General features: G+C 36.4%; 1 protein-coding gene across 1 annotated transcript in view; it reads right to left on the reverse strand.

The window, feature by feature from the left end:
* Nucleotides 1-3,993: 3,993 nt before the first annotated feature.
* ARL6 (ADP ribosylation factor like GTPase 6) overlaps nt 3,994-24,888 on the reverse strand; it is a 40,734-nt gene continuing 19,839 nt past the window's right edge. The window contains exons 6-8 of the mRNA XM_001504416.6: nt 15,757-15,886; nt 11,940-11,995; nt 3,994-6,848 (exon numbers count right to left, since the gene is read on the reverse strand). Coding sequence (XP_001504466.1) covers nt 6,823-6,848; nt 11,940-11,995; nt 15,757-15,886 — 212 coding nt within the window. The 3' untranslated portion in view covers nt 3,994-6,822. The remainder of the gene's footprint in view (nt 6,849-11,939; nt 11,996-15,756; nt 15,887-24,888) is intronic.

Consider the following 24,888-nt stretch of genomic DNA (forward strand, 5'->3'; position numbering starts at 1 on the left):
GGGCACTGTCAGATTGCACCTACACACAGTTGGCCAGAGCCCACAAGCAGCGGCAGCTGAAAGAAGAGAGGGTGAGACTGAGACTGAAGTGGCTCATAAAATGTGTCTGAAACAATAACTTAAAAGTTAAGAAATCTCTCAGATTTTTGGCTTAGTTTGAGGCATGGGACTATAAAGTATCGTGGCCAAATTTTTCACCACAGGTTCTTTTGGGGCCTGCTACCTAGGTATTCCCAATTAATTTCTTTGGCCCTTACTGAAGAATTAAGCCATTCATGTTTCCAGGTGATCTCAACTGAACCACATGAAAGAGCTATCATTCAGTCACTTTGGGCCCACAAAATGGCAATGTCATATGTCATATGTCAATGTAGTACATTATGTTACGACTTTCCAGAGGGAATCCTAGGAACTGATACCCCTATTTAGAAAACACTTAAAATAGAAATCAGCAGAGAATAGGATCCTGGACGATGAGTGGATATTCAAAACAAGAGTGACTAGGATGTGCAAAAAAGGAAGATGAAATACATCTGCTTCCTCCATAAAGGAGCATAGTAAAGACTCAAATGTTCAAAGTATAATTGTTGCCCCTGCAAAGCAAGCTCATGCACACCTCTCTAAAATAAATATGGAGTCCAAGTCTTGAATAATTTTGAGGAAAACAATACCATTTTTCTAAACATGATATAGCCTGGGAAGAGCTTTACATCAGTATGCAGAGCTATGTCACTCCCAATGTGTTCATTCTGGCTTCCGGCCTGTGCCCCGGGCCGACTGGAGTGAACGAAGGTACTACTAGAGCCGTCTACTCACTGACGGCTGCACAGACTTGGAAGCGACCCGGAATCGTGACTTTTCTGAAAGCTGGCCCAGATCAGAGTTTCGTCCAGGGCACCACTGCCCCCTCCCACTCCATACTGTTCTAAGAAGGAAGAGAAGGATTTGGGTTCCTTCTTTAAAATTAGAGTTTACACTTGTAGTTACACTACTGAATTATTTTTTTCTGATTGCAGTGGCTTAGAGGATTATCTTTAATGCATATACATTATTATTTTAGGCATTTTGAAGAACAATTTGAAGTAGGGTTAAAGAAAAAACGGTAAAAAAATTTAAAAAAAAAAACCACAAGTTAACTGAATAGCCTCAGGGTTTCCTTGGAGTGAGACACTCCCAGCATTACGGCTTTTCGGCTTTTCGTTTTGTTACAAAGTGACCTTAGGATGCAGATACGCTTTCTCAGTTTGCTTCTGGGAAGTAGACAACATAAGACAGATACTTAGATAAATCTAATAAAAATAAGGATGTAATTAAGTTAAATACAGAGTACTGTATAATCTCTAAGCCTAAATAAGGTCTTCTTTGCACTGCTAGTAATTCTGCTGTTATATTAAAAAGAGATATAATTGTAGGCTTCCTAAACAGAGTTGCTGCTTGAATGTTATCCTACTGGAGGGCAAGCCCTATTCATGGAAAGACCAAGAAACTGCCAACTTAGTATGGAGTGGAAGCCTCAGGCTTGTCCTCATCTCTTTTGAGAAAGAACTGTAGTCCATTTCTTAAGTTTATACTCATTCCCACATAGACAAGTTCTGTGATGAGTATTGAATATCTCTGCTTATTCTATCTGAAGATCTAATTTAATTAACAGCAAAATACTGCCTCTTGCCTTTATAGAGACCAACACCCCCTTTTAATGAGCAAACCTATCATTAACATTTAAAAAACAGTCCTGTGTTAGATGTATCTCATATTAGAAAAACAAATTTTAACATTAACAAGATACTATATTGATATACGGTCTTGGAAATCTTTTTATTTATTCTTTTTTTATTTTTTGGGTTTTTCATTTTTTTTTTGGTTTTTGAGGAAGATTAGCCCTGAGCTAATCTGCCACCAATCCTCCTCTTTTTGCTGAGAAAGACTGGCCCTGAGCTAACATCTGTGCCCATCTTCTACTTTATATGTGGGACACCTACCACAGCATGGCTTGCCAAGCGGTGCCATGTTGCCACCCGGGATCCGAACCAGGGAACCCCAGGCTGCTGAAGCAGAATGTGTGAACTTAACCACTGTGCCAGTGGGCCGGCCCCTATTGATTCTTAAAAAATCTTGTCCTATTATGCATAACTGAAATGAAATTATTCACAGTTTGGGGGTTTTACAACATTAAAAGGGATAAGTGATATTTTGTGAATCTACTAACTCACTGAATTAGTGGACAGTATTTAAAACATTACTAATCCAGCATCTAAAACAATGCCTTAAAAACTCTATCAAATAGATAATAAAGTTTCCAGAAATGGCAAGAGCTGATGTATCACATTTAAGAGTTACAAACAAAAACAAAATAAAAACCCCAAAACATGGTAAAATAACATATTTGCAAGGTATGTCTATAAATCTGCCCAAGAGAGCCCCGGGGAAGTTAGTGATCACTGAGTGAGCGCATCCTGACACACACACTCCACGGAGCCGACGAAGACAGGGTTTAACGTGAAGTTGGCTTCAACTCCAGGGTAATGATCTCATTTAACTGGAAGAAACATAAACCTATTTAGTGATCTTTTACTACAACACTATGGTATTTCGTAAAATTCTTGCAAGAATTTACACACTTGGCCAAGAGAGAATGAGAGAGAGGCTGATTTCTGGGCCTAGTCCTTTATGGAGGACATGCTATTCCACCAGTCAAATGGCACAAATTTAGAACACTGACACATAACCATGAAATGCGTGTAATTAAGAGAATGTTGTTAGTTATAGCTGTTACTTGTGGTCTCAACTGAAAATGCAGATCCACAAATTAAATGGTAAATATTTGCACATTTTACCACACACATTTCAAGACTATCAACACTAGTTATCATTACCTCCAAATATTGGTAAAAGTCCCCAGGAAATCGGGAAGTCCAAGCCAGGTGCTTGGGGACAGTATGTGTGTGTGGTCACACCTTAAAATATTCACATGTCTGATGTTTCAGAATCTGCCCCTCTGTTGCCACCCATTTAAAGAAAAGGAGGGAAGAAGACTTCAGAAGGCCAAGACATCAATCTCACTGGGGGAAAAAAAAGGATTTCAAAGAGCATTACTTTTCAGCCATTTGCATCTAACTTTTCATCTTTAATTATTTAAGAAATACGTAATTTCAAATTGTTCTATTCCACTTCAGAATAATCTTTAGTGTCTTGAGAAGCCTGGTAGTGGTTAAGAACACAGATTCTGGGGCCAGAGTGTCTAGACTTAAACTCGAGGGTCCTCTGCTTATTTATAATACGACCGTAGGCAAGTGATGTAACCTTTCTCTCTCCACGTCCATCGTCTACAACAGGGGTCAGCGAAGGTTTTACGTGAGGCCCTGACAGTAAATAATTTAATGCTTTGTGAGCCACATACAGTATCTGTTGCTCTTTTTCTTTTTTTTAAATAACCCTTTAAAAATGTAAAATCATTACTAGCTCAAGGGCCTTACCCAAACAGACTGGCAGTCTGCTGAGCCCTGATCTATACAATGGAGGTAAGAGCATCTTCCCCACGGCGTTGAGGAGGGCCGATGAGCTAACACAGTAAAGTGCTTAGGAGGCGGCTGCATGTGGAGAAAGCTCTAAGAATGTTTATTACTACTACTGTGTTTCTAACCAAACTTTATTTTCAAAATACCTACTATTCTTCTATGACTTCTAGCATTACTTGTGACTTGAAATTTGGAGAAGGATTTAATTTGTCCTTCCTGGTTTATTTTAAGCCACTAGAAAAAAGTTTAATACTACATGTTGGTGAAGCCTTCAGGTATGGCATCAAATTCGTGTGAGGAGAGGGAAGAGTCAGTAATGGTCCTGAGTCAGTCCTTGCAAACCCCAGCAGGAGCATCACTACGAAAACGTACTAAGTTACCTGAAACGTTCAATTAAGCACAACAACCATGTCTCAACCATTATAGTATTTCTCTCCAGCCAGAGAAATGGACAAACCTATTTTAACATTCATTTAAGTCAACTTTTAGTATCAATTTTATTTATTTTTTAAACTAAGAAGAGAAAATCATCAGAAAGCAGAAAATATGCACAAAATCAGTTAAAATACTACAGTATTTTAATGTACCAGTTACATGCAGGATGTATTTGCGTTAAGTACTCTCAAGAGTAATTGCATATATTTTTGGAAATTACAATGTAGTGTGCCAAAAATTCTAAAGGAAAAAAATAACTTAAGCAATCAGGACATAATTCATAATTTTTAGCAGACAACCTGTAAGTGAAAAATAAATATATACAACTCAGCCCTTTTGAGATTTACAAGGCACAGGCTGAATAGGACCACATGTAAATATTTAAATGCAAAACATACAACATTTTATCATGTGTTATAGTGAAAGGTAGAGCTTAATGAATTAAACTTTGTAACACAGTGATGTCTAAACATGAAAAAACACTTGCTTCAGCTTTAATGCAATAAATTCTAATTGCATAATATGTTAATTATGAATGCAATAACTTCAGCTTATACACACTTACACGGTATCATGGGACCACTATAGCCCAACTTGCTTCTACATAATCTTTATGTGAAAAGGTAGAATAGGAATGGATGTTTATAGACTGTAAACGAGACTTGGAATCATGGAAACAAAGGACAAAGTCAGTACTTTTCTCTCTTTTCTTTGCATAGGTATGAGGTACTGTGGTCAATTAGCAGAATACTAGTTAACTTAGTATCAACATAGCTGTAAGAATTATTGTTATCATAGTCATTTATGCCCAGAGTTTAAAGCTTGAAGTGTTAATAGACTTAAAAGAAGCCAAACGACACAAGCAGTAGCCCCGTCTCTGACCTCCTCCCGCCGCCGTCTGGTCGCCCACCAGCGAGAGCCTCTTCTGTCCTTTCAGCCACTCTTACGGCAGACAGCCCCGTGGTTCTACCTGTAATACTCTGGTCTCGTCAACCATCCGTTTTCAACAGGTCGTCTGATTCTGAATCCCAGCACCACGTTTTACTAGCTCTGTGACCTTCAGCAAATAACTTCTTTAGCCTCAGTTTCCTTGTCTATAAACACCAATAGTAGAACCTACCACATAGGGTTACCCTAAGGATTAAATGATGCAAAATCCCCTATGTGTAATAATATCCTGCTTAAAATACAGTGATCATAGATGACAGCTATTATTATTATGTTCCCAATGGTAGATGAGGATTTGAATTCTCTTAAAACACCCCTTTCTCCATCCTCCTAAAATACAGTATATCAGTTCTTTAAGTTACATTCAGTGCTTTCATCATCATGTTCTTTTTATATCTGAGGCAACTCTGGATTAATGGGCCTCACTTTGTATCCACATCAAAACAATGTATGAGAAGCTGGCAAACTAGCTAAAATGCTGCATCACTGGAATATTCTGGATAACTTTCAATTTGCTAAATTCTAGGGATTTCTGGACTAAGAGAAACTGGATTATATCGAACTTTTACTGTAGTTTTAAAATTATTTTATTCAAATCTCTGTGAAACATTCCACTACTGCAGTTACTATAACACATCTGTATTACTCACTTACCTTTTGCCTTCTGTTTTTATCATTTTCACAGCTAAGGATGTTTAAGATGTTACAGATTGTATATTCCAGGTTTTCTTCATATACAGTGTTTTTCAGCATTGACACCATTGCTCTATACACTGCTTCCCAGTGATTAATTTAAAATGAAAGCTTCTGCTTAGAGTTCACAATTAGAAGTGGTCTCTAAGTTGTGGGAAGTAAGATTTGTGTACCGTAAATGCCTGATACATGTCTAAAATTCTAACAGATATTTTTGGAGCAGTTTATGCTCAGGGAAAACACAATTTGGTGAGTCACAACCTATTTTAACAAAGCACTGGAGTTTAGCAAACTTTTGTTAACTTCCACTTAGCAAAACTGGAAATTTCAGTTTACTGGAGGCATTTTAAAGAAGAAAAAAGAAGTTGGTTATAATAATTATTGAAGAATCACACATTAATTCATTTTTATACTTCTTAATCTTAAAATGCAATGTTTTCATTCAGCCAATGAAATAAAATTAGATACTATGTATGAAAATGTTCTAAAATTCTCCCTCATTAACATTTAAGTTCTCTGAGGATGAGGAATATGTCTTATTTACCTTGTGTCACCACTGCCTAGGACAATGCCAGACTAGTACCAGTATAGAGATGTGCAAGAGTCACTGGGTAAATAAATACAGCTTAACTTGGTGTCAGATAATTTACAAATGCTGGACAGTAAAACACCAAATGCCATATTAACACAGCATTATTCTTTTCAGCATAAATAAAGCACACTAGTTGGTACATTACATTTTATGTTTCATTGATGGTGACACACAGTAAAAATTTAATATATATTAATTACCCATGGTCCCTTATAAATATTTAAGGTTCTTTTTCACAAGCACAATCATACTGCAAGGTCATACCATAAATTTTTAGAAGATAGACAATTTACAAAATAAAATGCATTAAAGATATCACAAGTCATGATGAGACTGAGGTGGCTTATAACTCTAACCTTTAAACATTCTAATTACAAACAAATGTAGACTTTTACCAAGAAGCTGATAATTCTGGGAGCCCTTCTGAGAAAAGATTTAGTCTTCATAAAATTAATGGCCACATTAGCATACCTGAAGTCCTATGTTCTTAAAAAAGCTCATTGAGTCCATAAATGCAAGAAGATGATTATACAGTATTCTTAGATGCACAGATATCTTTTAAAAAGTTTAAAGTATTTAGTTTGCCTTAAGATATATTCTTTGAATTGAAAATTGCTGAGGTTTCCAAATACTATCTTTTCATGTCTTCACAGCCTGGATCTGATCTGATAACAAAAAACAAACAAACAAAAAGTTATCAGTCTCTACACAGTAAAATCTACGTTCTAAAGTAATCCGAGACAAATCCTAAGAACATGGTAGAAACCTATGCATACACCTGTTTCTTTAAAAGCACAATTCATACTACAGTTTTTACTTTCATCAAGTTGTACATGCACAGTGTTGAGTCAACTAATTCTTGTATGAAAAACAGCAGTCCCTAGCCTCGTCTCCTCTTTCTCCTTTCAGAGGCAACTACTTCCAACTTCCTGTTGGGTGACTACCTCTTTATCTCTAAATAATATACTTTTATTATTACTTTTTTGTTTTTTTGAGGAAGATTAGTCCTGAGCTAACTACTGCCAATCCTCCTCTTTTTGCCAAGGAAGACTGGCCCCGAGCCAACATCCATGCCCATCTTCCTTTACTTTATACGTGGGACGCCCACCACAGCACGGCTTGCCAAGCGGTGCCACATCCGTACCTGGGATCCGAATCGGCAAACCGTGGGCTGTTGAAGCGGAATGTGCGAACTTAACCACTGGGCCCCCAGGCCGGCCCCCGATTATTACTTCTTGAAATAGCAGTTCCTTCACTGTAATAGGAGCCTCCAGCTCTCACACTCTCCGCTGCCCATCTGCACCCGCAGAGTGCTCCCACGCTCCCTTTGACAGTTGTCTAGTCATCTGCAACGTGATGGCTCGAGAGCTCTTCACAGCCGAGACAGGTGGGCCGCCCCAGCCACTCCTCCTTCCCTCTACCACATTCTGTTTTCCCTGGAGTTAATAATCGCTCCTCATCCTCAATGCTGCCTCTCTGCTTAGTTTTTTTAATGTACTTAACACTAATTCAACCCCACAACTCCCACATTGTTTAAACCTTTATTATTATGAAGCACATCACATAGTCTTATCAACTTCACTTTCTCCTTGGTCTTCCAAATCCGGACCAGTTGTTCTCTGTGCTTGCCCAGTTATTCATGTGAGAACTTCCACGATCATTCCAGGATCTCCATTATCATCCTGGGGATTTCTCCCCCCACTCTCTTGGGCTGGTTTTCGTGTTCCATGCTCCCCTATTTTTTCTTCTTGGTTTATTCTCTTGTTTTTGAGGAGTACGCCTCTCAGTGGCTACCTTAGTAAAAGGTATAGGAAGTAAATTCTTGAGACTTTACATGGTTGAAGGCGTCTTAATTCTGTAGTCACAATACACTGAAACTGCCTAAGAACATAATCCCATTATTTTCTCCTTAGACTTTTCCAGGCATTGCCCAATTATCTTACAGCTTCCAAGTGCTGCCCTTGAGAAGTTTGACACTATTCTGTTTCCTTATCCTCTGCATGAAACCTCTTATTTTCTTCTCAGGAAGCTTGTAGAATCTTCCATTGTCTTCTGTGGTGAATTGTAATAATGATGCCCCTTGGTGTGGCAATATTTTCATCCAATGCATTGGGCCCTCAAGAGGTCTTTCAGCTAAAAGCTCATCATGCAGCTCTGGAAAATACCGTTTGATGATTTATTTGATGATTTTCTCCCCTCTGTTTTCTCTTTCTGAAATTCCTATTCTTGGAAATTAAGCCTCCTAAACATGACCCTTTTCTTATTTTTTCTTTCCAATTTTCTATTCTTTGTGTTTTTGCTCCACTTTCTGAGAAACTGCATCTATTTTATCATCTTTCTATTGAGTTTTCTATTTCTACTATTCTCTTAATATTTTCCAAGAACTCATTTTTTTATTCTTTGATTGTTCCTTCTCAAGCAGTACCCTGGTCATACTCATGAAAGTAATGTCTTCTCTTATCTGTTTGAGGATTCTCCAATAGTTGTTTTGAAATGTTACCCTAAATAAATTCTACTTCCTCTAACCTGTTTTTGTTTATGTTCCATAATTCATAATGTTTTTGTCCTCAAACGGCTGGTGATCCTTTGCCATCTTCTCATATGTGGTCTTCATTCTAGAGTATCTAGTTAAGCCATTTCCTTGGGAATCTTGGATGTTAATACCTTTAGGTCTTTTCTTAGGTTGAGATCTTGTTCCTCAAAGACGCCTTTCTGTGTCCTGCCTACTGCCAGGGTCTTCTGGGAGAAGTAGAAGAAGGCAGAAGAGGTTACGATATTCAGCATGGAAACTTCCAGTTGTTCCTCATTTTCACTTCAGCACTACCACACACAGCGGTGCCTGGTGTTCTCCAGTCCAGAGAGCACACTGTTTGACTTTCTGCAGAGAAGGAACCTTGAGTCTTCTTTAGGGGCAAGGATGTGTATGTGTCTTCTCTTAAGCCCCACCTCATTTTTATGTCCAATTTCCATCCATATCTGAGGCTTTGAGAGCATCTGCAGTGTGAATGAGGATGATTACCAGCTTTCCACAGCACTAGCTTCGAATTCAGCTTTCTTGGGTCTGTTAAGTCATTTGACATTCATGAGATATCCAGCTTCCAAAATTTGGTTGCCATTTTTGTCACTCCCATTCTTTGCCTTCGTGGGTTAAGGTCTTTAAACAAAAGTCCCTTTAACGTTAGTGAGATTTGAGGAGAGGATGAAACTAAACCTGTGTTCAATTCTCTATCTTTCATTGGAACATCCATTTGTATAATTTATAAGTCTTATATTAAAACCTGGAAGCATTATTAACTTTTTCCATACAGATGAAGTGATGAAATGAATATTTCATTAGCCATGTGGGAGGATTTCTTTTTATAAATATCTCATTTGAAAGTTTCAGAGCTAGATGACAGCTTATACCTCTGTGACGGTTTCTGTATATTCTCTGGTGTTTTAAAGAATACTTCATAGTCTACTCAAGGGTTTTTTCTTGTCTTTGGGCTGTAATACATAGGTAATTGTTGGGAATCCTTCCAAAAGAGAATGGAATCATGGCACAAAATGTGACATTTAATATTTTACCCCAAATTTTTCAACCTTAAAATAATAAGATTAAATTGGTCCGAAAATTTATATAAATAAATAAATGTATTTAAATAAATATTTATATAAATAAAATTGATTTATAGGACTTGTCTCCTATATTTACTGCTACTTATTTTGCAAAATAGGTTTTTACCTCTTTTCAAATCCAGAGACACAGTTAGGAGCATCAAAATGTAAACTATTTACTATTACACAGGACATACAAAAAAAGGACTTCATATTCAAAACCAAATTGACACATTTTTTAATCTATGTACTAAGTTTTCTCCTTTGCCAAATAGAGCAGTTAGGTAAAAGGGTAAATTTAACATTTACTGAGTATTTTCTTATACTAGGCACTTTACCACATACAGTGTTTTATTTAATCTGTACAACAATTTTTGATATTTTATTTAATTAACAAATTAAGAAAATTATCTGCACAAGCTAAGAATAGATGTTGGTTAATGATTAATAAGTAGTGGAATAAATCTGCTGGACTCAAAAGCCCAAGTGCTTTAAACTACCATCCCGTGTTGCCTACATGAAATGGGGTAGTACCACTCACCCTGCAGAGAGCTGCCGTAAAGTTTATGTAAAACAATATGGTAACACAAGGACACAAAAATACTTCCAGTAATGTATCTCCTTACAAAGACTTGGGAAGTAAGATGCGAAGATAATAGATCAGAAAAGTCAGACACAAAAATTAGGTAACACCAGCGTGGGCAATGGCACTGAGATGCTGGATCATTCCTGACACCTAGTGGCCTCACTGTTACAGACAAAATATAGCCAGAAAAGAAAAAAGGGAAGAGCTACAATTTAAAATCTGGATTAGAAACCTACATCCATGCTGTATCTTCACTGTGAGCAATAACAGGCACTTGTAAAATAGAAAATCAAGGCTGAAAATATGCTTCTAGTGTCTTTCTGGAATGTTCCTTTGTAATCTGTTTTATGTGAAAACCAATCTCATAACTTTGACCACTTCTTCACCAGTCTAAGAAACTAAGTTGGTGTGTTCACACAAAAATCCCAGCACTAGAGGTTTTCAACTAAGTTTCATTTAATTGTAAAATATGACTAGAATGCTCTTTGCAGTTTAATGATAAATGTCATGATGACTACATAAATACACAGAGAAAGAAATACAATAGTCTGTGCAGTTAACTAAAATACCATATTTTACCAATAACACATACAAATATTTATCAGATGTACATTTAGTGCTTTGAGCCAAAGAAATACTATGTCTCTCTATGTGTGGGCAAGCAGGCTACTCTTAGATCCACTGTGACATGAGGAAGATAAAAAAATCACACATAACTCGCATTAAAAGGTTAGTGTAGGAGAAATTAAATTTATAGCCACAAGACTACAACTAGAATTTATAATATTTTGTTATTCACTCTTGTTCAGGGCAGGGAGATTCCTAATAGGAATAATTCTCAATTGTTCTGCTCACAAATGAAAATTTTTTGGCCTGACCATCAGGGTCCTCTAATAAGAAGGACCTGCGGAACTTGGGTTCATTCACATCTATTGCTCTTTGTGGGTCATTGTGCTTTAAGCTGTTCCTGTGGCTAGTAGACAATGCATTTAGAGAAAATGACATATCTTAATTTATTCCCTGATATACTAAGCCTGTACCAAGCTAGGATGGCTATTTTGATGAATAACAAAGAGAACTGCAATATACAAAACACCAACAGAATACCAGTATTGATCATACTAGGCTTGAGTGTTAAAAGTTGTGTGAGCATGCTATGTATAAATGGAGCTCGATATGAGTACGGCATGAGTCTTAAAAGAGACATGCCATGCAGACTTATTTTCAGTTATTGATAGTAGGCCAAAAATTAGTGCAAACTTCAAATGTGCTTCTATTACTAGATCTGATAGAAATTTGTTGCCATAAATAAAAATTATTTTCTAGAGTTGTCATATATATTGATTGTAAAGATGCAAACACTTTATTTAAATAAATCCTTTAGAAAAATGTAATAGAAGTAAATGGAGCAAAGTATGGAATACTTACTGTATTGTTTTTTCTGACAGCAGAAATAAACGGAAACAAGAGGAAAAAAGGCAATGATATAACAAAAATAAAATGTTAAAGAGGAAAGGAAAATGTGAACGGAAAGCAAATCAAGTCTGCAGATGCACAGTATTTTGGGATGTACCTTGAAGCCAGTCTACACCTTCTTGCAATCCTTCTCCTTTTAGGGCATCACTAGCACTGAAATAAAATCCATAAGAAATACATCCATTTCATTACATTATAGAACTATAAGAATACATAATTACAATTTTGCCATATGGCAAATTAATATATTCTAGTAACATATCTGAGCAAAACTGGTTACGCACTGAAACTGAATATACACAGGAAATAAAAGTCTGAGTGCTCAGGAGCAAGACTTGAGAAAATTATTCACCGTTTGTATTGACGTTTGTATGGACATAATTTGTAGAACATTTGGAAAAGTCTATCACTAAAAAGTTATTGTTCTAGGAATATTACACAGACTGACATTAAGGAAACATATACTCTGAGTCATCTTCCCAGTGGGGACGTTTTATTGAGTCCACCACCCTACTTTGCCCAGCCCCAATGACTCAATAGCATTTATTTATTAGAAATGGTTGACTTAGGTTGTAATTTAGCCATAGGATGGAGTGACCTTATTTGAAATGGAATTTGATATCGATAGGGTATAAACTGTTAGAATAAAAAATCCCAGTAGATTTCAATTGTAATTTTATATTTATTGGCTTCAGGAACCTGGATAGGTTATTTACCTGTTTTGTCTCTACTTTTAGCAACTGTAAAATGGGGGAATAATACCATTGGTCTCATATGGTTATGTTGAGAATTAAATATTTGAGATATGTATATAAAACACCTAAAACAGGGTTTTTTCATTGTCTTTCCATTCTTAAGAGAGTAAACTTAACTCCTTATTTTATATTGGTGATATTATTTTATAAATAATCACAACTAAGTTATATAAACTAAAATAATAAAATGCAGAGGATTTCTAGAGTAGCAAATAATCTTTTTCAAAGGTGCAGACTAATAATTTCTTACATGTTACTGATCTAGTCATTTCCTTTCAAAATATACTCACATAATATCAATTAGTACACACACTTAGATTTTTCTGAATGATTAGGTTCCTTTTAGTGTGCTCACGCGTGATTTTAAAATGTAGGGAATTATCTAAAAGGGTTAATGTGATTCTAACCCAAACAGAAATTACTTCCAAGGAATTACTTATTAGACTAAGAATATGACTTACCACAGTAATTTAAAATAGTAAGACAGAAACAAACAGGATGAGATATACAATTATTCAAAGCAAACTATGGATTATCCTTATCAATAGCAAAACATCAGTAACTGAAATACTTAAATCAGGAAAGTTCAATGTATTGATTTGATCACACACCTATAATCCCAAGCAAGTACCACAATGAAGGAATCCTTGCCCTTTGGTGGAGGTGTCACTACCCTACTCAAAACCCTTTACCTTTTCCTAATAATTCCCAAGCGTTTGTGTCCTACCTTTCCTTTCATAAGACCTGTAACTAGAATAAAAGCCTATGTGATAATAGCCCCTGTTATTCCTCAGTGGCCTCCTCTCCTGCAATTTCCCCCTACGTGTCTCTGCTCCGGCCAGCCTGGACTGCTCGCTCTTCCTGGAACACAACCAGGCACTTGCTGGTCTGTCTATCCGGAAAGCTATCCCTCCAAACCTTAGCCTGAATGGCTCCCTGACTTCAGCCAGAGCTCAGAGAGGAAGCACCTCTCCTTATTCTTTCTCTTATTACCCTACTTTATTTTCTTCATCCTCCCAGTTGACATTTTATACATCTATTTACCTGTTTTATTATGTGTCTCCCTCACAAGACAGTAAATAAGCAAACAGATATACTTATCACGCCAGAGACCGAGTCAAAAAACACACAGGAGGAACAAGAACACAGACCCTGAAAATCAGAGTTGACTATATGTTTAGTACAATGGTCAAAGACAAACCACAAAAATTTTCCTTTAATTTTCCAGACTATACTTCTCTATGATCTTTTCCTTATTGCCCAGTAAATTTACTTGTACCTAAGGCAAGAGAGATGCAGTATTTTATCTCTGTATCACTGAGCACTACGTTTATCTCTAACACAGGGAAAGAAGGATAATGTATTTTCAATTTTATAGACGCTTTAAAGAACATTGTGAAAAATAAAGAACAAATGTAACAAATGAAACACTAACTGGAACTCAGTGAGATGTCCAGTTTGAATTAAGGAGAAGTCAAAATTACAGACAAATTTAAAACAAATACTTGGTGTTCTTCTATAAGTTACACAGAAAATACAGAAACTGGCAATATAATATTCCATATCCTCATATGTCACAACTGAATAAATAAAGCTGTTAAAATTCAATTGCTAATTATTTTAAGTGGAAAGACTTTTACATTTGCAAAATTAATTTCTACTACAAAATTAAAAGCAGGACTGCTTTTACTAATTAGACCCATGTTTTGAGTGTTGTATATCCTTAGTCACGATACTTAATACAGTGAAAAAATTAAAAATTATCCTACTTTAGACATCAATTTAGATATGATTTAGAGAAATACAAAAGCACTAACTTAAGATATTTCTCTACCCAAAATCCCTCCTATCTTTACCAACCAAATACAGAACCTCAAATTTCAACTCAAGAACCATTTAGTAAACACTGACTTTTCCTCTGATTCCAAAGTCAGGAGGGTTTTACTTGACATGTGCCGTGTTTCACTCCTGAGCAGAGGTGCTGCAGGCCTTGAGGACCGAGTTTCAGGGCTTCCTCAGGCGTGCTTCTATTACTCTTTCAGCACCAAGGGGAGCTCCTAAAGTTCTTTTCTGAGCCCTACTATTTCCTTCATTCTCTGTTTCTCCGTCCAGAGACACTGGATTTCTCTGCCTGTGTTGAGCCTTTCTCCACAGATACCTTCTTATAAAAAGGGGAAAACTGGCAGGAGAAGGACATCTTGCAGCAGGGGAGGTGGGTGGGTGGATAGAAGGGAGCTTAACATGAGGTAGTGGTAGGCACTGAAATAGTGCCTAATATATAACTTCTGGTTATCCTTGCTGGAACATTTTGGTAGAAAGGAATCCTGGAGTTAAGGATATTAGTAAGAAACTGCTTTTGGAATAAACAATGTGTAATAATTTCAGACAGTAATTATTTAAGAGTTCAACCTTATTAGTATGTTCAAATAAGATTAATATTTCAATTTCTATTTATTCATATGAACAAATATTTATTGTGTACCTACTGAGGACCAGGTACTATTACTATTCCAGGGGTACAGAGTGAACAAAACCACTAAAATCCCAGCTCTCATGGCGCTAATGCACTAGTCTAGGAAGACAGACTATAAAACAAAAAACAGAAAAAAGAAGAGGGCACATGGCAACAGAAAAATAAAGCAAAGTAAGGAAAAAACAAGAGACGGGGGTAAGATACAGCGATATTTTAGAGAGCTCTCAGGAAAGGTCTCTCTCCTAAAGGAAGAGCAAGAGGAAGCCAGTAGAATTATTTTGGAGAACAATTCGGATGAAGGGAGTCAGACATGCAAATGCCCTGCGAGGGATCATGGCTGGTGATGCGATCAACACGCAGAAGGAAATCAGCGAGGCTGGAGTGAGGTGAGTGTGTACACTAAGTTACTCTTTTAAAGAGTAGCTTTAAAACTAAACTACTAAACTACAAAACTAAACTAACTTAACTTTAAAATTACTTTTTAAACTTTTTGCCCAAAAAGATTTGAGAAGGTTTTATCAGTAATATATTCATGAATACCCATATTGCCGCAATTCTATAAAACAAAATCCTTAGCTTACATCCTGCCATGTTAGGTCACTTATAAAATGAGCTTGAAAAAGAAAAACTGAAGTTTGGAGATTTTTTCCAGAATGATAAAATGAAAAGTAAATATAAAACTTTACCAAATATGCCATGGTTTATCTTTGATGTTCTCTAAACACAGCAATTGAGACACTTTTACAGATGTCACTGCATCTCTAAGATCCATTTTGTTGGCAAAGAATAAGATTGGTATTCGGCGGTGCTTAATATCTAGAAGAGAAAATAAGACTATCATCACACTTCTAGCTTTTTGGGTCATTTTCCCTTAAATCCTTAAAATTGAAATTCACTGTTTTCCAATCATTTCTTTCTATGTCACGCATACATACACATTTAAAGACATACACTGTCAGGCATGTATTTGAGCCAGAAGAGAATTTAAAAAATCCCTCTTCCTAAGACTGTCCTTTGGCTGGAGCTTTAAAGTGAAGACGAGTGAGGTGGGAGGTCCTCAGGAAGTAGTTACTGAACGGCACCTATCAAAGGGTCAAATATTCTGTTTGTTTCGCTTTTCCTGTCAAAACGAAGGAGGCAAACTTCAAACAGAAGGAGAAGGAAGATAAACTGGATCCTGAATGTACATGTTAGTCGCAGTATTGTTAGTGACAAGCTAGAAATTTTAACGGGATATTTTTACCTTGTAACAATTTTGGAAACATTTTTCACTGTTTTGAATACATAATACATTTAAATAGTTCAAAATTCAGAAGACACAACATGGCATAGAATAAAAGAATCTCCCTCCCATCTTTGTCCCAGGCCATCCACTCGTCTTCCCTAGAAGCAGCAACCCATATCATCCATTTCTTAGCATCTTTTTAGAAGTATTTTACATATTTGCAAACAATTATTACATATTATTCTTTATATAAATAGTAGCAGACTATTCTCTCTATTTTATCTTTTGCTTTTTAATTTCATATCTTGGAGATTGTCTCATATCAGTAAATATAGAGCAGTTTCTTCATTATGTCAACAGTTCTGGAAGATTCTTTTAGTACTACGTACCGTAATTTAACCTGTACCCAACTGAGTTACAACTATAAACAGTGCTATAATGAATACACTTGTACATGGGCCAGTATATCTGTAGGATAAATTTGAGAAGTGGAATTGCTAGTCAAAAGTTACATAAATTGCTATTTTGATAGACAGTGATTACCAAACTGCCTTCCCTTAAAAATTGTATCAATTTAACTCAATAACAATGCAAAAGAATGAGTGTTTCCACTGCTCTTGCCAAAAGTGTCATCAAACTTTTTGATCTTTTCTGTACGATAGGCGATAAGTAAAAAGTACTATCAGAAAGTGTTTACTTACGTTGTTTTGAGAAAGGTCAAAAATCTTTCTGTATATTCAAAAGATGCTTATATTTCTTTTTTTTCTGAACTATCTGGTCATATCCTTTCCCCATGTCTCTATTAAGTTTTTATTTTTTTATTGACTTGTAGGAACACATTAAGTAGTAAGGAAATATGTCCAGTAGCTATGATATGAACTGCAAATATTTTGCTTTGCTCGTCACTTATCTTTGACTGCTCATGGTTCGTCTGCCATTCAAAAACTTCATGTAGTTACATTCATCAGTCTTTTCTTTTAGGAATCTGGGTTTTGTGTTATAGTTAGAAAGGCCTCCTCTTGCCCCAAGATTATTTTAAAATTTTTCCCATACTTTTTTCTATTGCTCTAATGGTGTAATTTTTATATTTAAATATTTAGTCCAGCTGGAATTTATCCTGGAGCAGAGAATGTCGAGTAGATAAAAAGGCAAAACATAACTACATGATGTTTACAAAAAACACACTTTGAACATAAGGACACAAACAAGCTGAAAGTAAAAGGATGGAAAAACCTATCGGTGCATACATCAAAGTGTAAGAAAGCTGCAGGGCTACACTAACATCAGACAAGGCGTACCCAAGATGAAAGGTAATCAAAGAAAAGAAAGGCATTTAAAAACTATAAAAGGGCCAATCAAGCAAGAAAACAAAACAATTTTAAGTGTGTATGTAGCTAAAAAATAAGCTTCCAAATACATGAACCAAAACTTGACAGTATTAAAGAGAAATACAAACAATTCCACATTCACAGGTGGATACTTCAACACCCCGCTCTCAGAAATTGATAGAACAAGAAGATAAAAAATCAGTAGTAATGTGGAAGATGTGGGCAACACTATCAACTGACATTTATAGAACTCTTCACCCAAAAACAGTAAAATACACATTCTATGTAATTGCTGATGGAATATTCACCAAGCTAGACCATATATGTTGGGCCATATATTTCTAAGGATGAAATCATACAGAATACGTTCTTTGATCACACGGAATTAAATCAGAAGTCAAGAACAAAAAGATACCTAGAAAATTCCCAAATATGTGGGAAATTAAATAACACACTACTAAATAATCCAAGGGTCAAAGAAGAATTGACAAAGTAAGTCAGAAAATGCTTTGAGCCAAATAATAAAGAAAACAAACAGATCAAAATTTGTGAGATATGCTAAATCCTTAGAGAATATGTATTGCTCTAAATGCTTATATAAGAAAAGGGAGATGCAAAATCAATGATTTCCACTTCTATCTGAAAAAGATAAGAGACAATGAAATACAGTATAAGTGCAGAAAGTTCACAATAAAAACAAGAGCAGAAATTAATGAAATTAACAAAAGACAAACCAATGGAGGAAATTAACAAAGCCAGAAGTTGGTTCTTGGAAAATTAATAAAACTAATAAACTCTTTAAAAGATTGATCAGGAAAAATGCAGGAAACATAAATTACCAATATCATGAATGAAAAAACATATACAGATCTTACAGACATTACAAGGATAATGAGAGGATGCTGAACAATTTTATGCCAATAAATTTGACAACTTAGATAAATCATTAAATTTGGTTATAAATTACCAAAAGTAGCCAATAAGAAATACAAAACTTCGGGGCCGGCTCCATGGCCGAGGGGTTAAGTTCGCGCGCTCTGCTGCGGCGGCCCAGGGTTCGGATCCCAGGCGCAGACATGGCACCGCTCGTCAGGCCACGTTGAGGTGGCGTCCCACATCCCACAACTAGAAGGACCTGCAACTAAGATATACAACTGTGTACCGGGGGCGGGGGGGGGGGAGGGGGGGAAGGTGGTGGGGGTTTGGGAAATAAAGCAGAAAAAAAAAAAAAAGATTGGCAACAGTTGTTAGCTCAGGTGCCAATCCTTAAAAAAAAAAAAAAAGGAAGATTGGCAACAGTTGTTAGCCTAGGTGCCAAACTTTAAAAAAAAAAAAAAAAAAAAAGAAATACAAAACTTCAATAGCCTTATATCGTTTAAGGAAACTGAATTCATAATTCACCACCCCACCAACACACAAAATCCCAACCCAGATGGCTCCACAGGTATGTTCTATCTAATGTTTAAGTAAGAAATAATACCAATTCTACACAAATCCAAAAAATAAAAAGAGGAGAAATAAATATTCCCCAAGTCATTTTATGAGGCCTCTATAACCCTGATACAAAATCAGATAAGGACATTACAAAAAAGAAAATAATAAATTAAAAAGGCTCATGAACACAAAAATAGAAATCTTTAACAGAACTTTTCAGCAAATCCAATTCAATAATATATGAAAAAGGTGAACATTCTGTGGTCAAATGAGGCTTAACCCAGGAATGTAAGATTGGCTTAATATATGAGATCAATAATATAATTCATATGTGAATCATATTATCATTTTAATAGATGTAGAAAAAGCATTTGACAAAATATAACATTATGATGAAAGCTTTTGGAAAATTAGAAATAAAAGGAAATTTCCCTGACCTAATAAAGATGTATAGGAAAACCCTACAGGTAACATCATACTTAATGGTAAAATGTTAAATGTAAAGAATGGGCACAAGACAAGACTTATCACTTCTCCTCAACAATGTACTGGAGGTCCTAGCCAGTACAACAAGACAAGAAAAAGAATAAAACACATAAAGACTGAAAAGGATGCAGTAGAATGTTTTTTTGTTGTTGTTGCAGAAAATATCACTTTATACACAGAAAATTCTAAAAATCTGCAGAAAAATTATTGGAAAAATATATTTAACAATGTCACAGAATACAAAGTCAATATTTTCACATACTAACAATGAATTATTAGAATATAAAATAAAACATATGATTTACAATAGCTTAAAAAATAGAGGAGGGGCCAGGCTGGTGGCATAGTGGTTAAGTTTGCACATTCTGCTTCAGTGGCCCAGGGTTCGCTGGTTTGGATCCTGGGTGCAGACCTATGCACTGCTTACCAAGCCATGCTGTGGCAGGTGTCCCGCATATAAAATAGAGGAAGATGGGCACGGATGTTGGCTGAGGGCCAGTCTTCCTCAGCAAAAAGAGGAGGATTGGTGGCAGATGTTAACTCTGGGCTAATCTTCCTCAAAACAAATAAACAAACAAACAAACAGAAAATGTAGGAATGAGCTGAATGAAAGATGTGCAGGACCTCTACACAGAAAATTGTGAAAGGTAACTTAGAGAAATTTAGAAAGGCATAAATAAATGATGTGACATACCATGTTCATGAGCTAGAATATTCAATATTAAGTCCAATGTTAAGATGTCAATTATCCTCAAACACAATCAAAATAAAATCTCAGCAGGTGTTTTTTAAAAAATTAACAAGCTGATTTAAAAAATTATTTAAAAATATGGAGGACTAGAACTACCAAAACAATCTCGAAAAAGTGATTCAGGGTTGGAGGATTTATCCTGTCTGACTTCAAGATTTATCATAAATCCGTAGTAATCAAGACAGCATGAAAGGACATGAAAGAGATCACTGGAACAGAACACAGAGTTCAAAATGGACCCACACATATACAGTCAAGTGCTAGTCCATACAGATGAAAATCAAATGATTTTTACAAGTCATTCAGTGGAAAAGAACATTTTTTCAACAAATGAATTCTGGGACAATTAGATATCTATATGAAAAAAAGCATAAAAATTAATTCAAGAAGTATCCCAGACCTAAACATAAAAGCTAAAGCTATAAAGCTAAAGAAAACACAGGAGAATATCTTAGCAATCTTAGGTTAAGTCAAGAATTCTTAGTACATAGAAAGCTTGTATATAAAAGAAAAAATTGACATGTTAGACTTCAAAATTAGATACATCTGTTCATTAAAAGATACCATGAAGAAAATAAACAGGCAAGCCACAGACTGGTAAAAGAAATCTTCAAAACACATATATTTGACAAGGCCTTGTATATATCACATAAAAAGAAATCTTACATTTTCAGTAATAAGATGACAAACAAATCAGACAAATGGGCAAAAGATTTAAGAAGGCGTTTTACAAGAGAATGTATAAGATTGGCCAATAAAACATGAAAAAGTGTTCAACATTATTAGTCATTAGGAAAATACAAATTAAAAACATAATCAGATCCCACTACATACTCAGTAGAAAGGCTTAAATGAAAAAAGCTAAAACTTCGATTGTTGGAGAGGATGTGGAGCAACTAGAACTCTGATACACTGCTGCTAAGAATGTAAAAAAAAATAGTATAGCCACTTTGGAAACTGACTGGTAGTTTCTTAAAACATTACCCATACATCTATCCTATGAACCAGCAATATCATTCCCAGACATTTTTCCAAAGAAGACATACAGATGAAATGGTGCTCAACATCACTAATCATGCAAATCAAAACCACAATGCAAATCAAAACCACGAGACATCACACCCGTTAGAATGGCTATTATCAAAAAGACAAGAAATAATACACGTTGGTGAGGATGTAGAGAAAAGGGAACCCTTGTGCACTGTTGGTGGAAATGGAAACTGGTGCAGCAGCTATGGAAAACAGTATGGAGGTTCCTCAAAAAATTAAAAATAGAAATACCATATGACCCAGCAATTCCACTTCTGGGCATTTATCTGAAGGAAACAAAAACACTAACTTGAAAAGATATCTGCAGCCCCACTTTCACTGCAGCATTATCTACAACAGCCAAGACAGGGAAGCAACACAAGTGTCCATCAGCAGATGAATGAATAAAGAAATTGTGGTGTGCATACACAATGGAATATTATTCAGCCATAAAAAAGAAGAAATCTTGCCATTTGTGGCAACATAGATGGATCTTGAGGGCATTATACTAAGTGAAATAAGTCAGACAGAGAAAGACAAATACCATTTGATCTCACTTGTTTGTGGAATCTGAATAAAATAAAAAAATAACCAAATCCACAGATACAGAGAACAGATTGTGGTTGCCAGAGGTAGGGGGTGGGGATGGGGTTTGAGGGGGTCAAAATATACAAATTTCCAGTTATAAAATAATTAAGACATGACAGGGCTGGCCCCGTGGCCAAGTGGTTGAGTCCCTGCGCTCCGCTCAGAGGCCCAGGGTTTCGCCACTGTGGCTCCTGCGTGTGGACATGGCACCACTCGTCAGGCCACACTGAGGCGGCGTCCCACATGCCACAACTAAAGGTACTCACAACTAGAATATACAACTATGTACTGGGGGGCTTTGGAGAGAAGAAGGGAAAAAAAAGAAGATGACTGGCAACAGATGTTAGCGCAGGTGCCAATCTTTCAAAAAAAGAAAAGACCTGACATGTATAGCACAGTGACTATAGTTAATATTACTGTATTATGTATTTGAAAGTTGCTAAAAGAGTAGATCTTAAAAGTTCTCATCACACACGCAAAAAATTTGCAACTGTGTGGTGAGGGATGTTAACTAGTCTTACTGTGGTGATCATTTCACAATATATACAAATATCAGATCACTTTGTTGTACACCTGAAACTGATATAATGTCAGATCAATAATATCTCAATTAAAAAAAAGAATGTTCTTAGAAGCTTTATTCATAATTGCCCTAAACTAGAAATAGCCCAGATGTCAATCAGTGGGAGAGTGGATAAACAAACTGTGGTATATTCATGTAATAGAATATTACATAGCAATTAAAAGGAGTAAATAAGTGATACATACAACACCACGGGTGACTCTGCAAAACATTACACTGAATGAAAACACCTAGGCACAAAAATGTATGTACTTTCCCCCCTATTTATATGAAACTATAGAAGAGGCAAAATGAATCTAGTGATAGAAATCAGATTAGTATTCCTGGGCAATAAGTGTGCATGCTGATTGGGAAGGGGCGTGAGAGAACTTTCTGGGGTGATGAAAATGTCCTGTTTCTTGATAGGGAGTGTAGTTACATGAGTGCATGCATTTGTCAAAATTACTGAACGACATACTTAAGATTTGAGCATTTCATTGTATACAACTTATACTTCAGTCTTAAAAACAGTTCATATACACTGCAGCTGAGAAATCCCTCCTTTGGGAATCTATTCTACAAAATAAATGCATCAGTACATAAAGATACATGGACAAGGCTTCAGTTGAGGAAACCAAAGTTCTCACTGTGTATGAAACTGATTTGATAGGAACGGTTTCATCCTGTTGGTCAATATTACAACACTTTTTGGGGAGAAAGAGGAAAGATTAACATAAAGGGAATGAAGAATCAAAAATGTATTCTCGACTAAGATAAATGACCGATAACTTTTTAAAAGGGAAAAAGTCACATAAAACATACAGGCTGGATAATTTTCCCCCACGAATATTTGAATAAGCTTGATGTTGTCCGAGAAAAATACAAAAAACACTGTGGTTAAGCAGCAAGAATTGTTAGAAAGCCCAATGCTATTCCTGTTCCATTTCTAACAAATTCATATTTCTCTTAAATCACCATCTTTTTCTCAAAGTCCTAGCACAAAGACCACCTAAAATCTTTTGGGGAGCAAAATGGTGGGGTGAGTTGACCCTCCAAAATACAACAAAGGATTAGAAAAACTGAATTTCAGAGAATAAATCTAATGCCAACACGTGAGAGACCTACAATACCAAGAAGGCGGAGAACACAGACCTGGCAGACGGCCTCGGAGGCGCTGGAACGGTAGGAGAGAACATCGCTCCCTCCCCTAGAGTCTGCGATCGCTGCGGCGCGGGTCGGGAGGGAGCGGGGGAGGGGCCGCGCGACCAGGGGATCATCCAGGACTCCTGCCACTGATTCAGTGGAAACCCACTGATGGGGGAAAGCTTCCGTCCGCGGGGACCCTATAAATCAAGGGCCTTGGGAGACCAGAGAACAGAACTGATCTGAACCCAGACTGGCGCGTGTAACAGCCCCTCCCCCATAACAAAGCCAGTGGGCGCAGCCATCTTGCCCCAAGGCAGAGAGCTAACACACCACTCTCGACCCCCATCTAGTGGCGACAGGCTGTAACCGCAACTGAATTCTACCACCATGCGAAAAAACCGCTCCTCTACCATCCAGCAATTTATAAAAGCCCCAGACCAGAAGGAAAACAATAAAAACACAGAATTAAGTCCTGAGGACTTGGAATTAGGTAAACTCAGTGAGAATGAATTCAGAGCAGCTATAATCAAAAAACTCAATGAGGTAGAGAGAAAGATAGAGAAACAAGCCGAGTTCTGGAGTTACTTCACAAAAGAGATTGAAATCATAAAGAAGAATCAAACAGAATTACTTGAGATGAAAAACACAGTGGACCAGATAAAACAGAATACGGATTCCCTGAATGCCCGTGTAGACACCATAGAAGAGCAAATTAACATAATTGAAGATAGGCTGAATGGCTCCAGACAGAGGAAGAAAGAGAACTAAGAATTAAAAACAAAGAGGAAAATCTCCGAGAGATAGTGGATTCAATGAGGAGTAAGAACTTAAGGATCATAGGAATTCCTGAGAACGTGGAAAAGGAAAATGGAGCAGAAAGTGTGCTTAATGAAATTATAGAAAAGAACTTACCAAATCCAGGGATTGACGGAGAAATGTGTGTTGAGGAAGCTTTCAGATTTCCTAGATTTGTCAATGTAAAAAGACCTACTGCAAGGCACATAGTAGTACAAATGGCAAGAAGGAAAGATAAAGAAAGAATACTCAGGGAAGCAAGAAAAAAGAAGAGAATAAGCTACGAAGGAGCTCCTATCAGACTTTCAGCGGATTTCTCTACAGAAACCCTACAAGCTAGGAGAGAATGGAGTGACATATTCAAAGCTTTAAAAGATAAAAATCTTCAGCCAAGAATACTCTATCCAGCAAGAATTTCCTTCAGATATGAGGGAGAAATTAAATCTTTTCCAGACAAACAGAAGTTAAGGGAAT

This window comes from Equus caballus, chromosome 19 (assembly GCF_041296265.1).
Source record: "Equus caballus isolate H_3958 breed thoroughbred chromosome 19, TB-T2T, whole genome shotgun sequence".
NCBI lineage: Eukaryota > Metazoa > Chordata > Mammalia > Perissodactyla > Equidae > Equus > Equus caballus.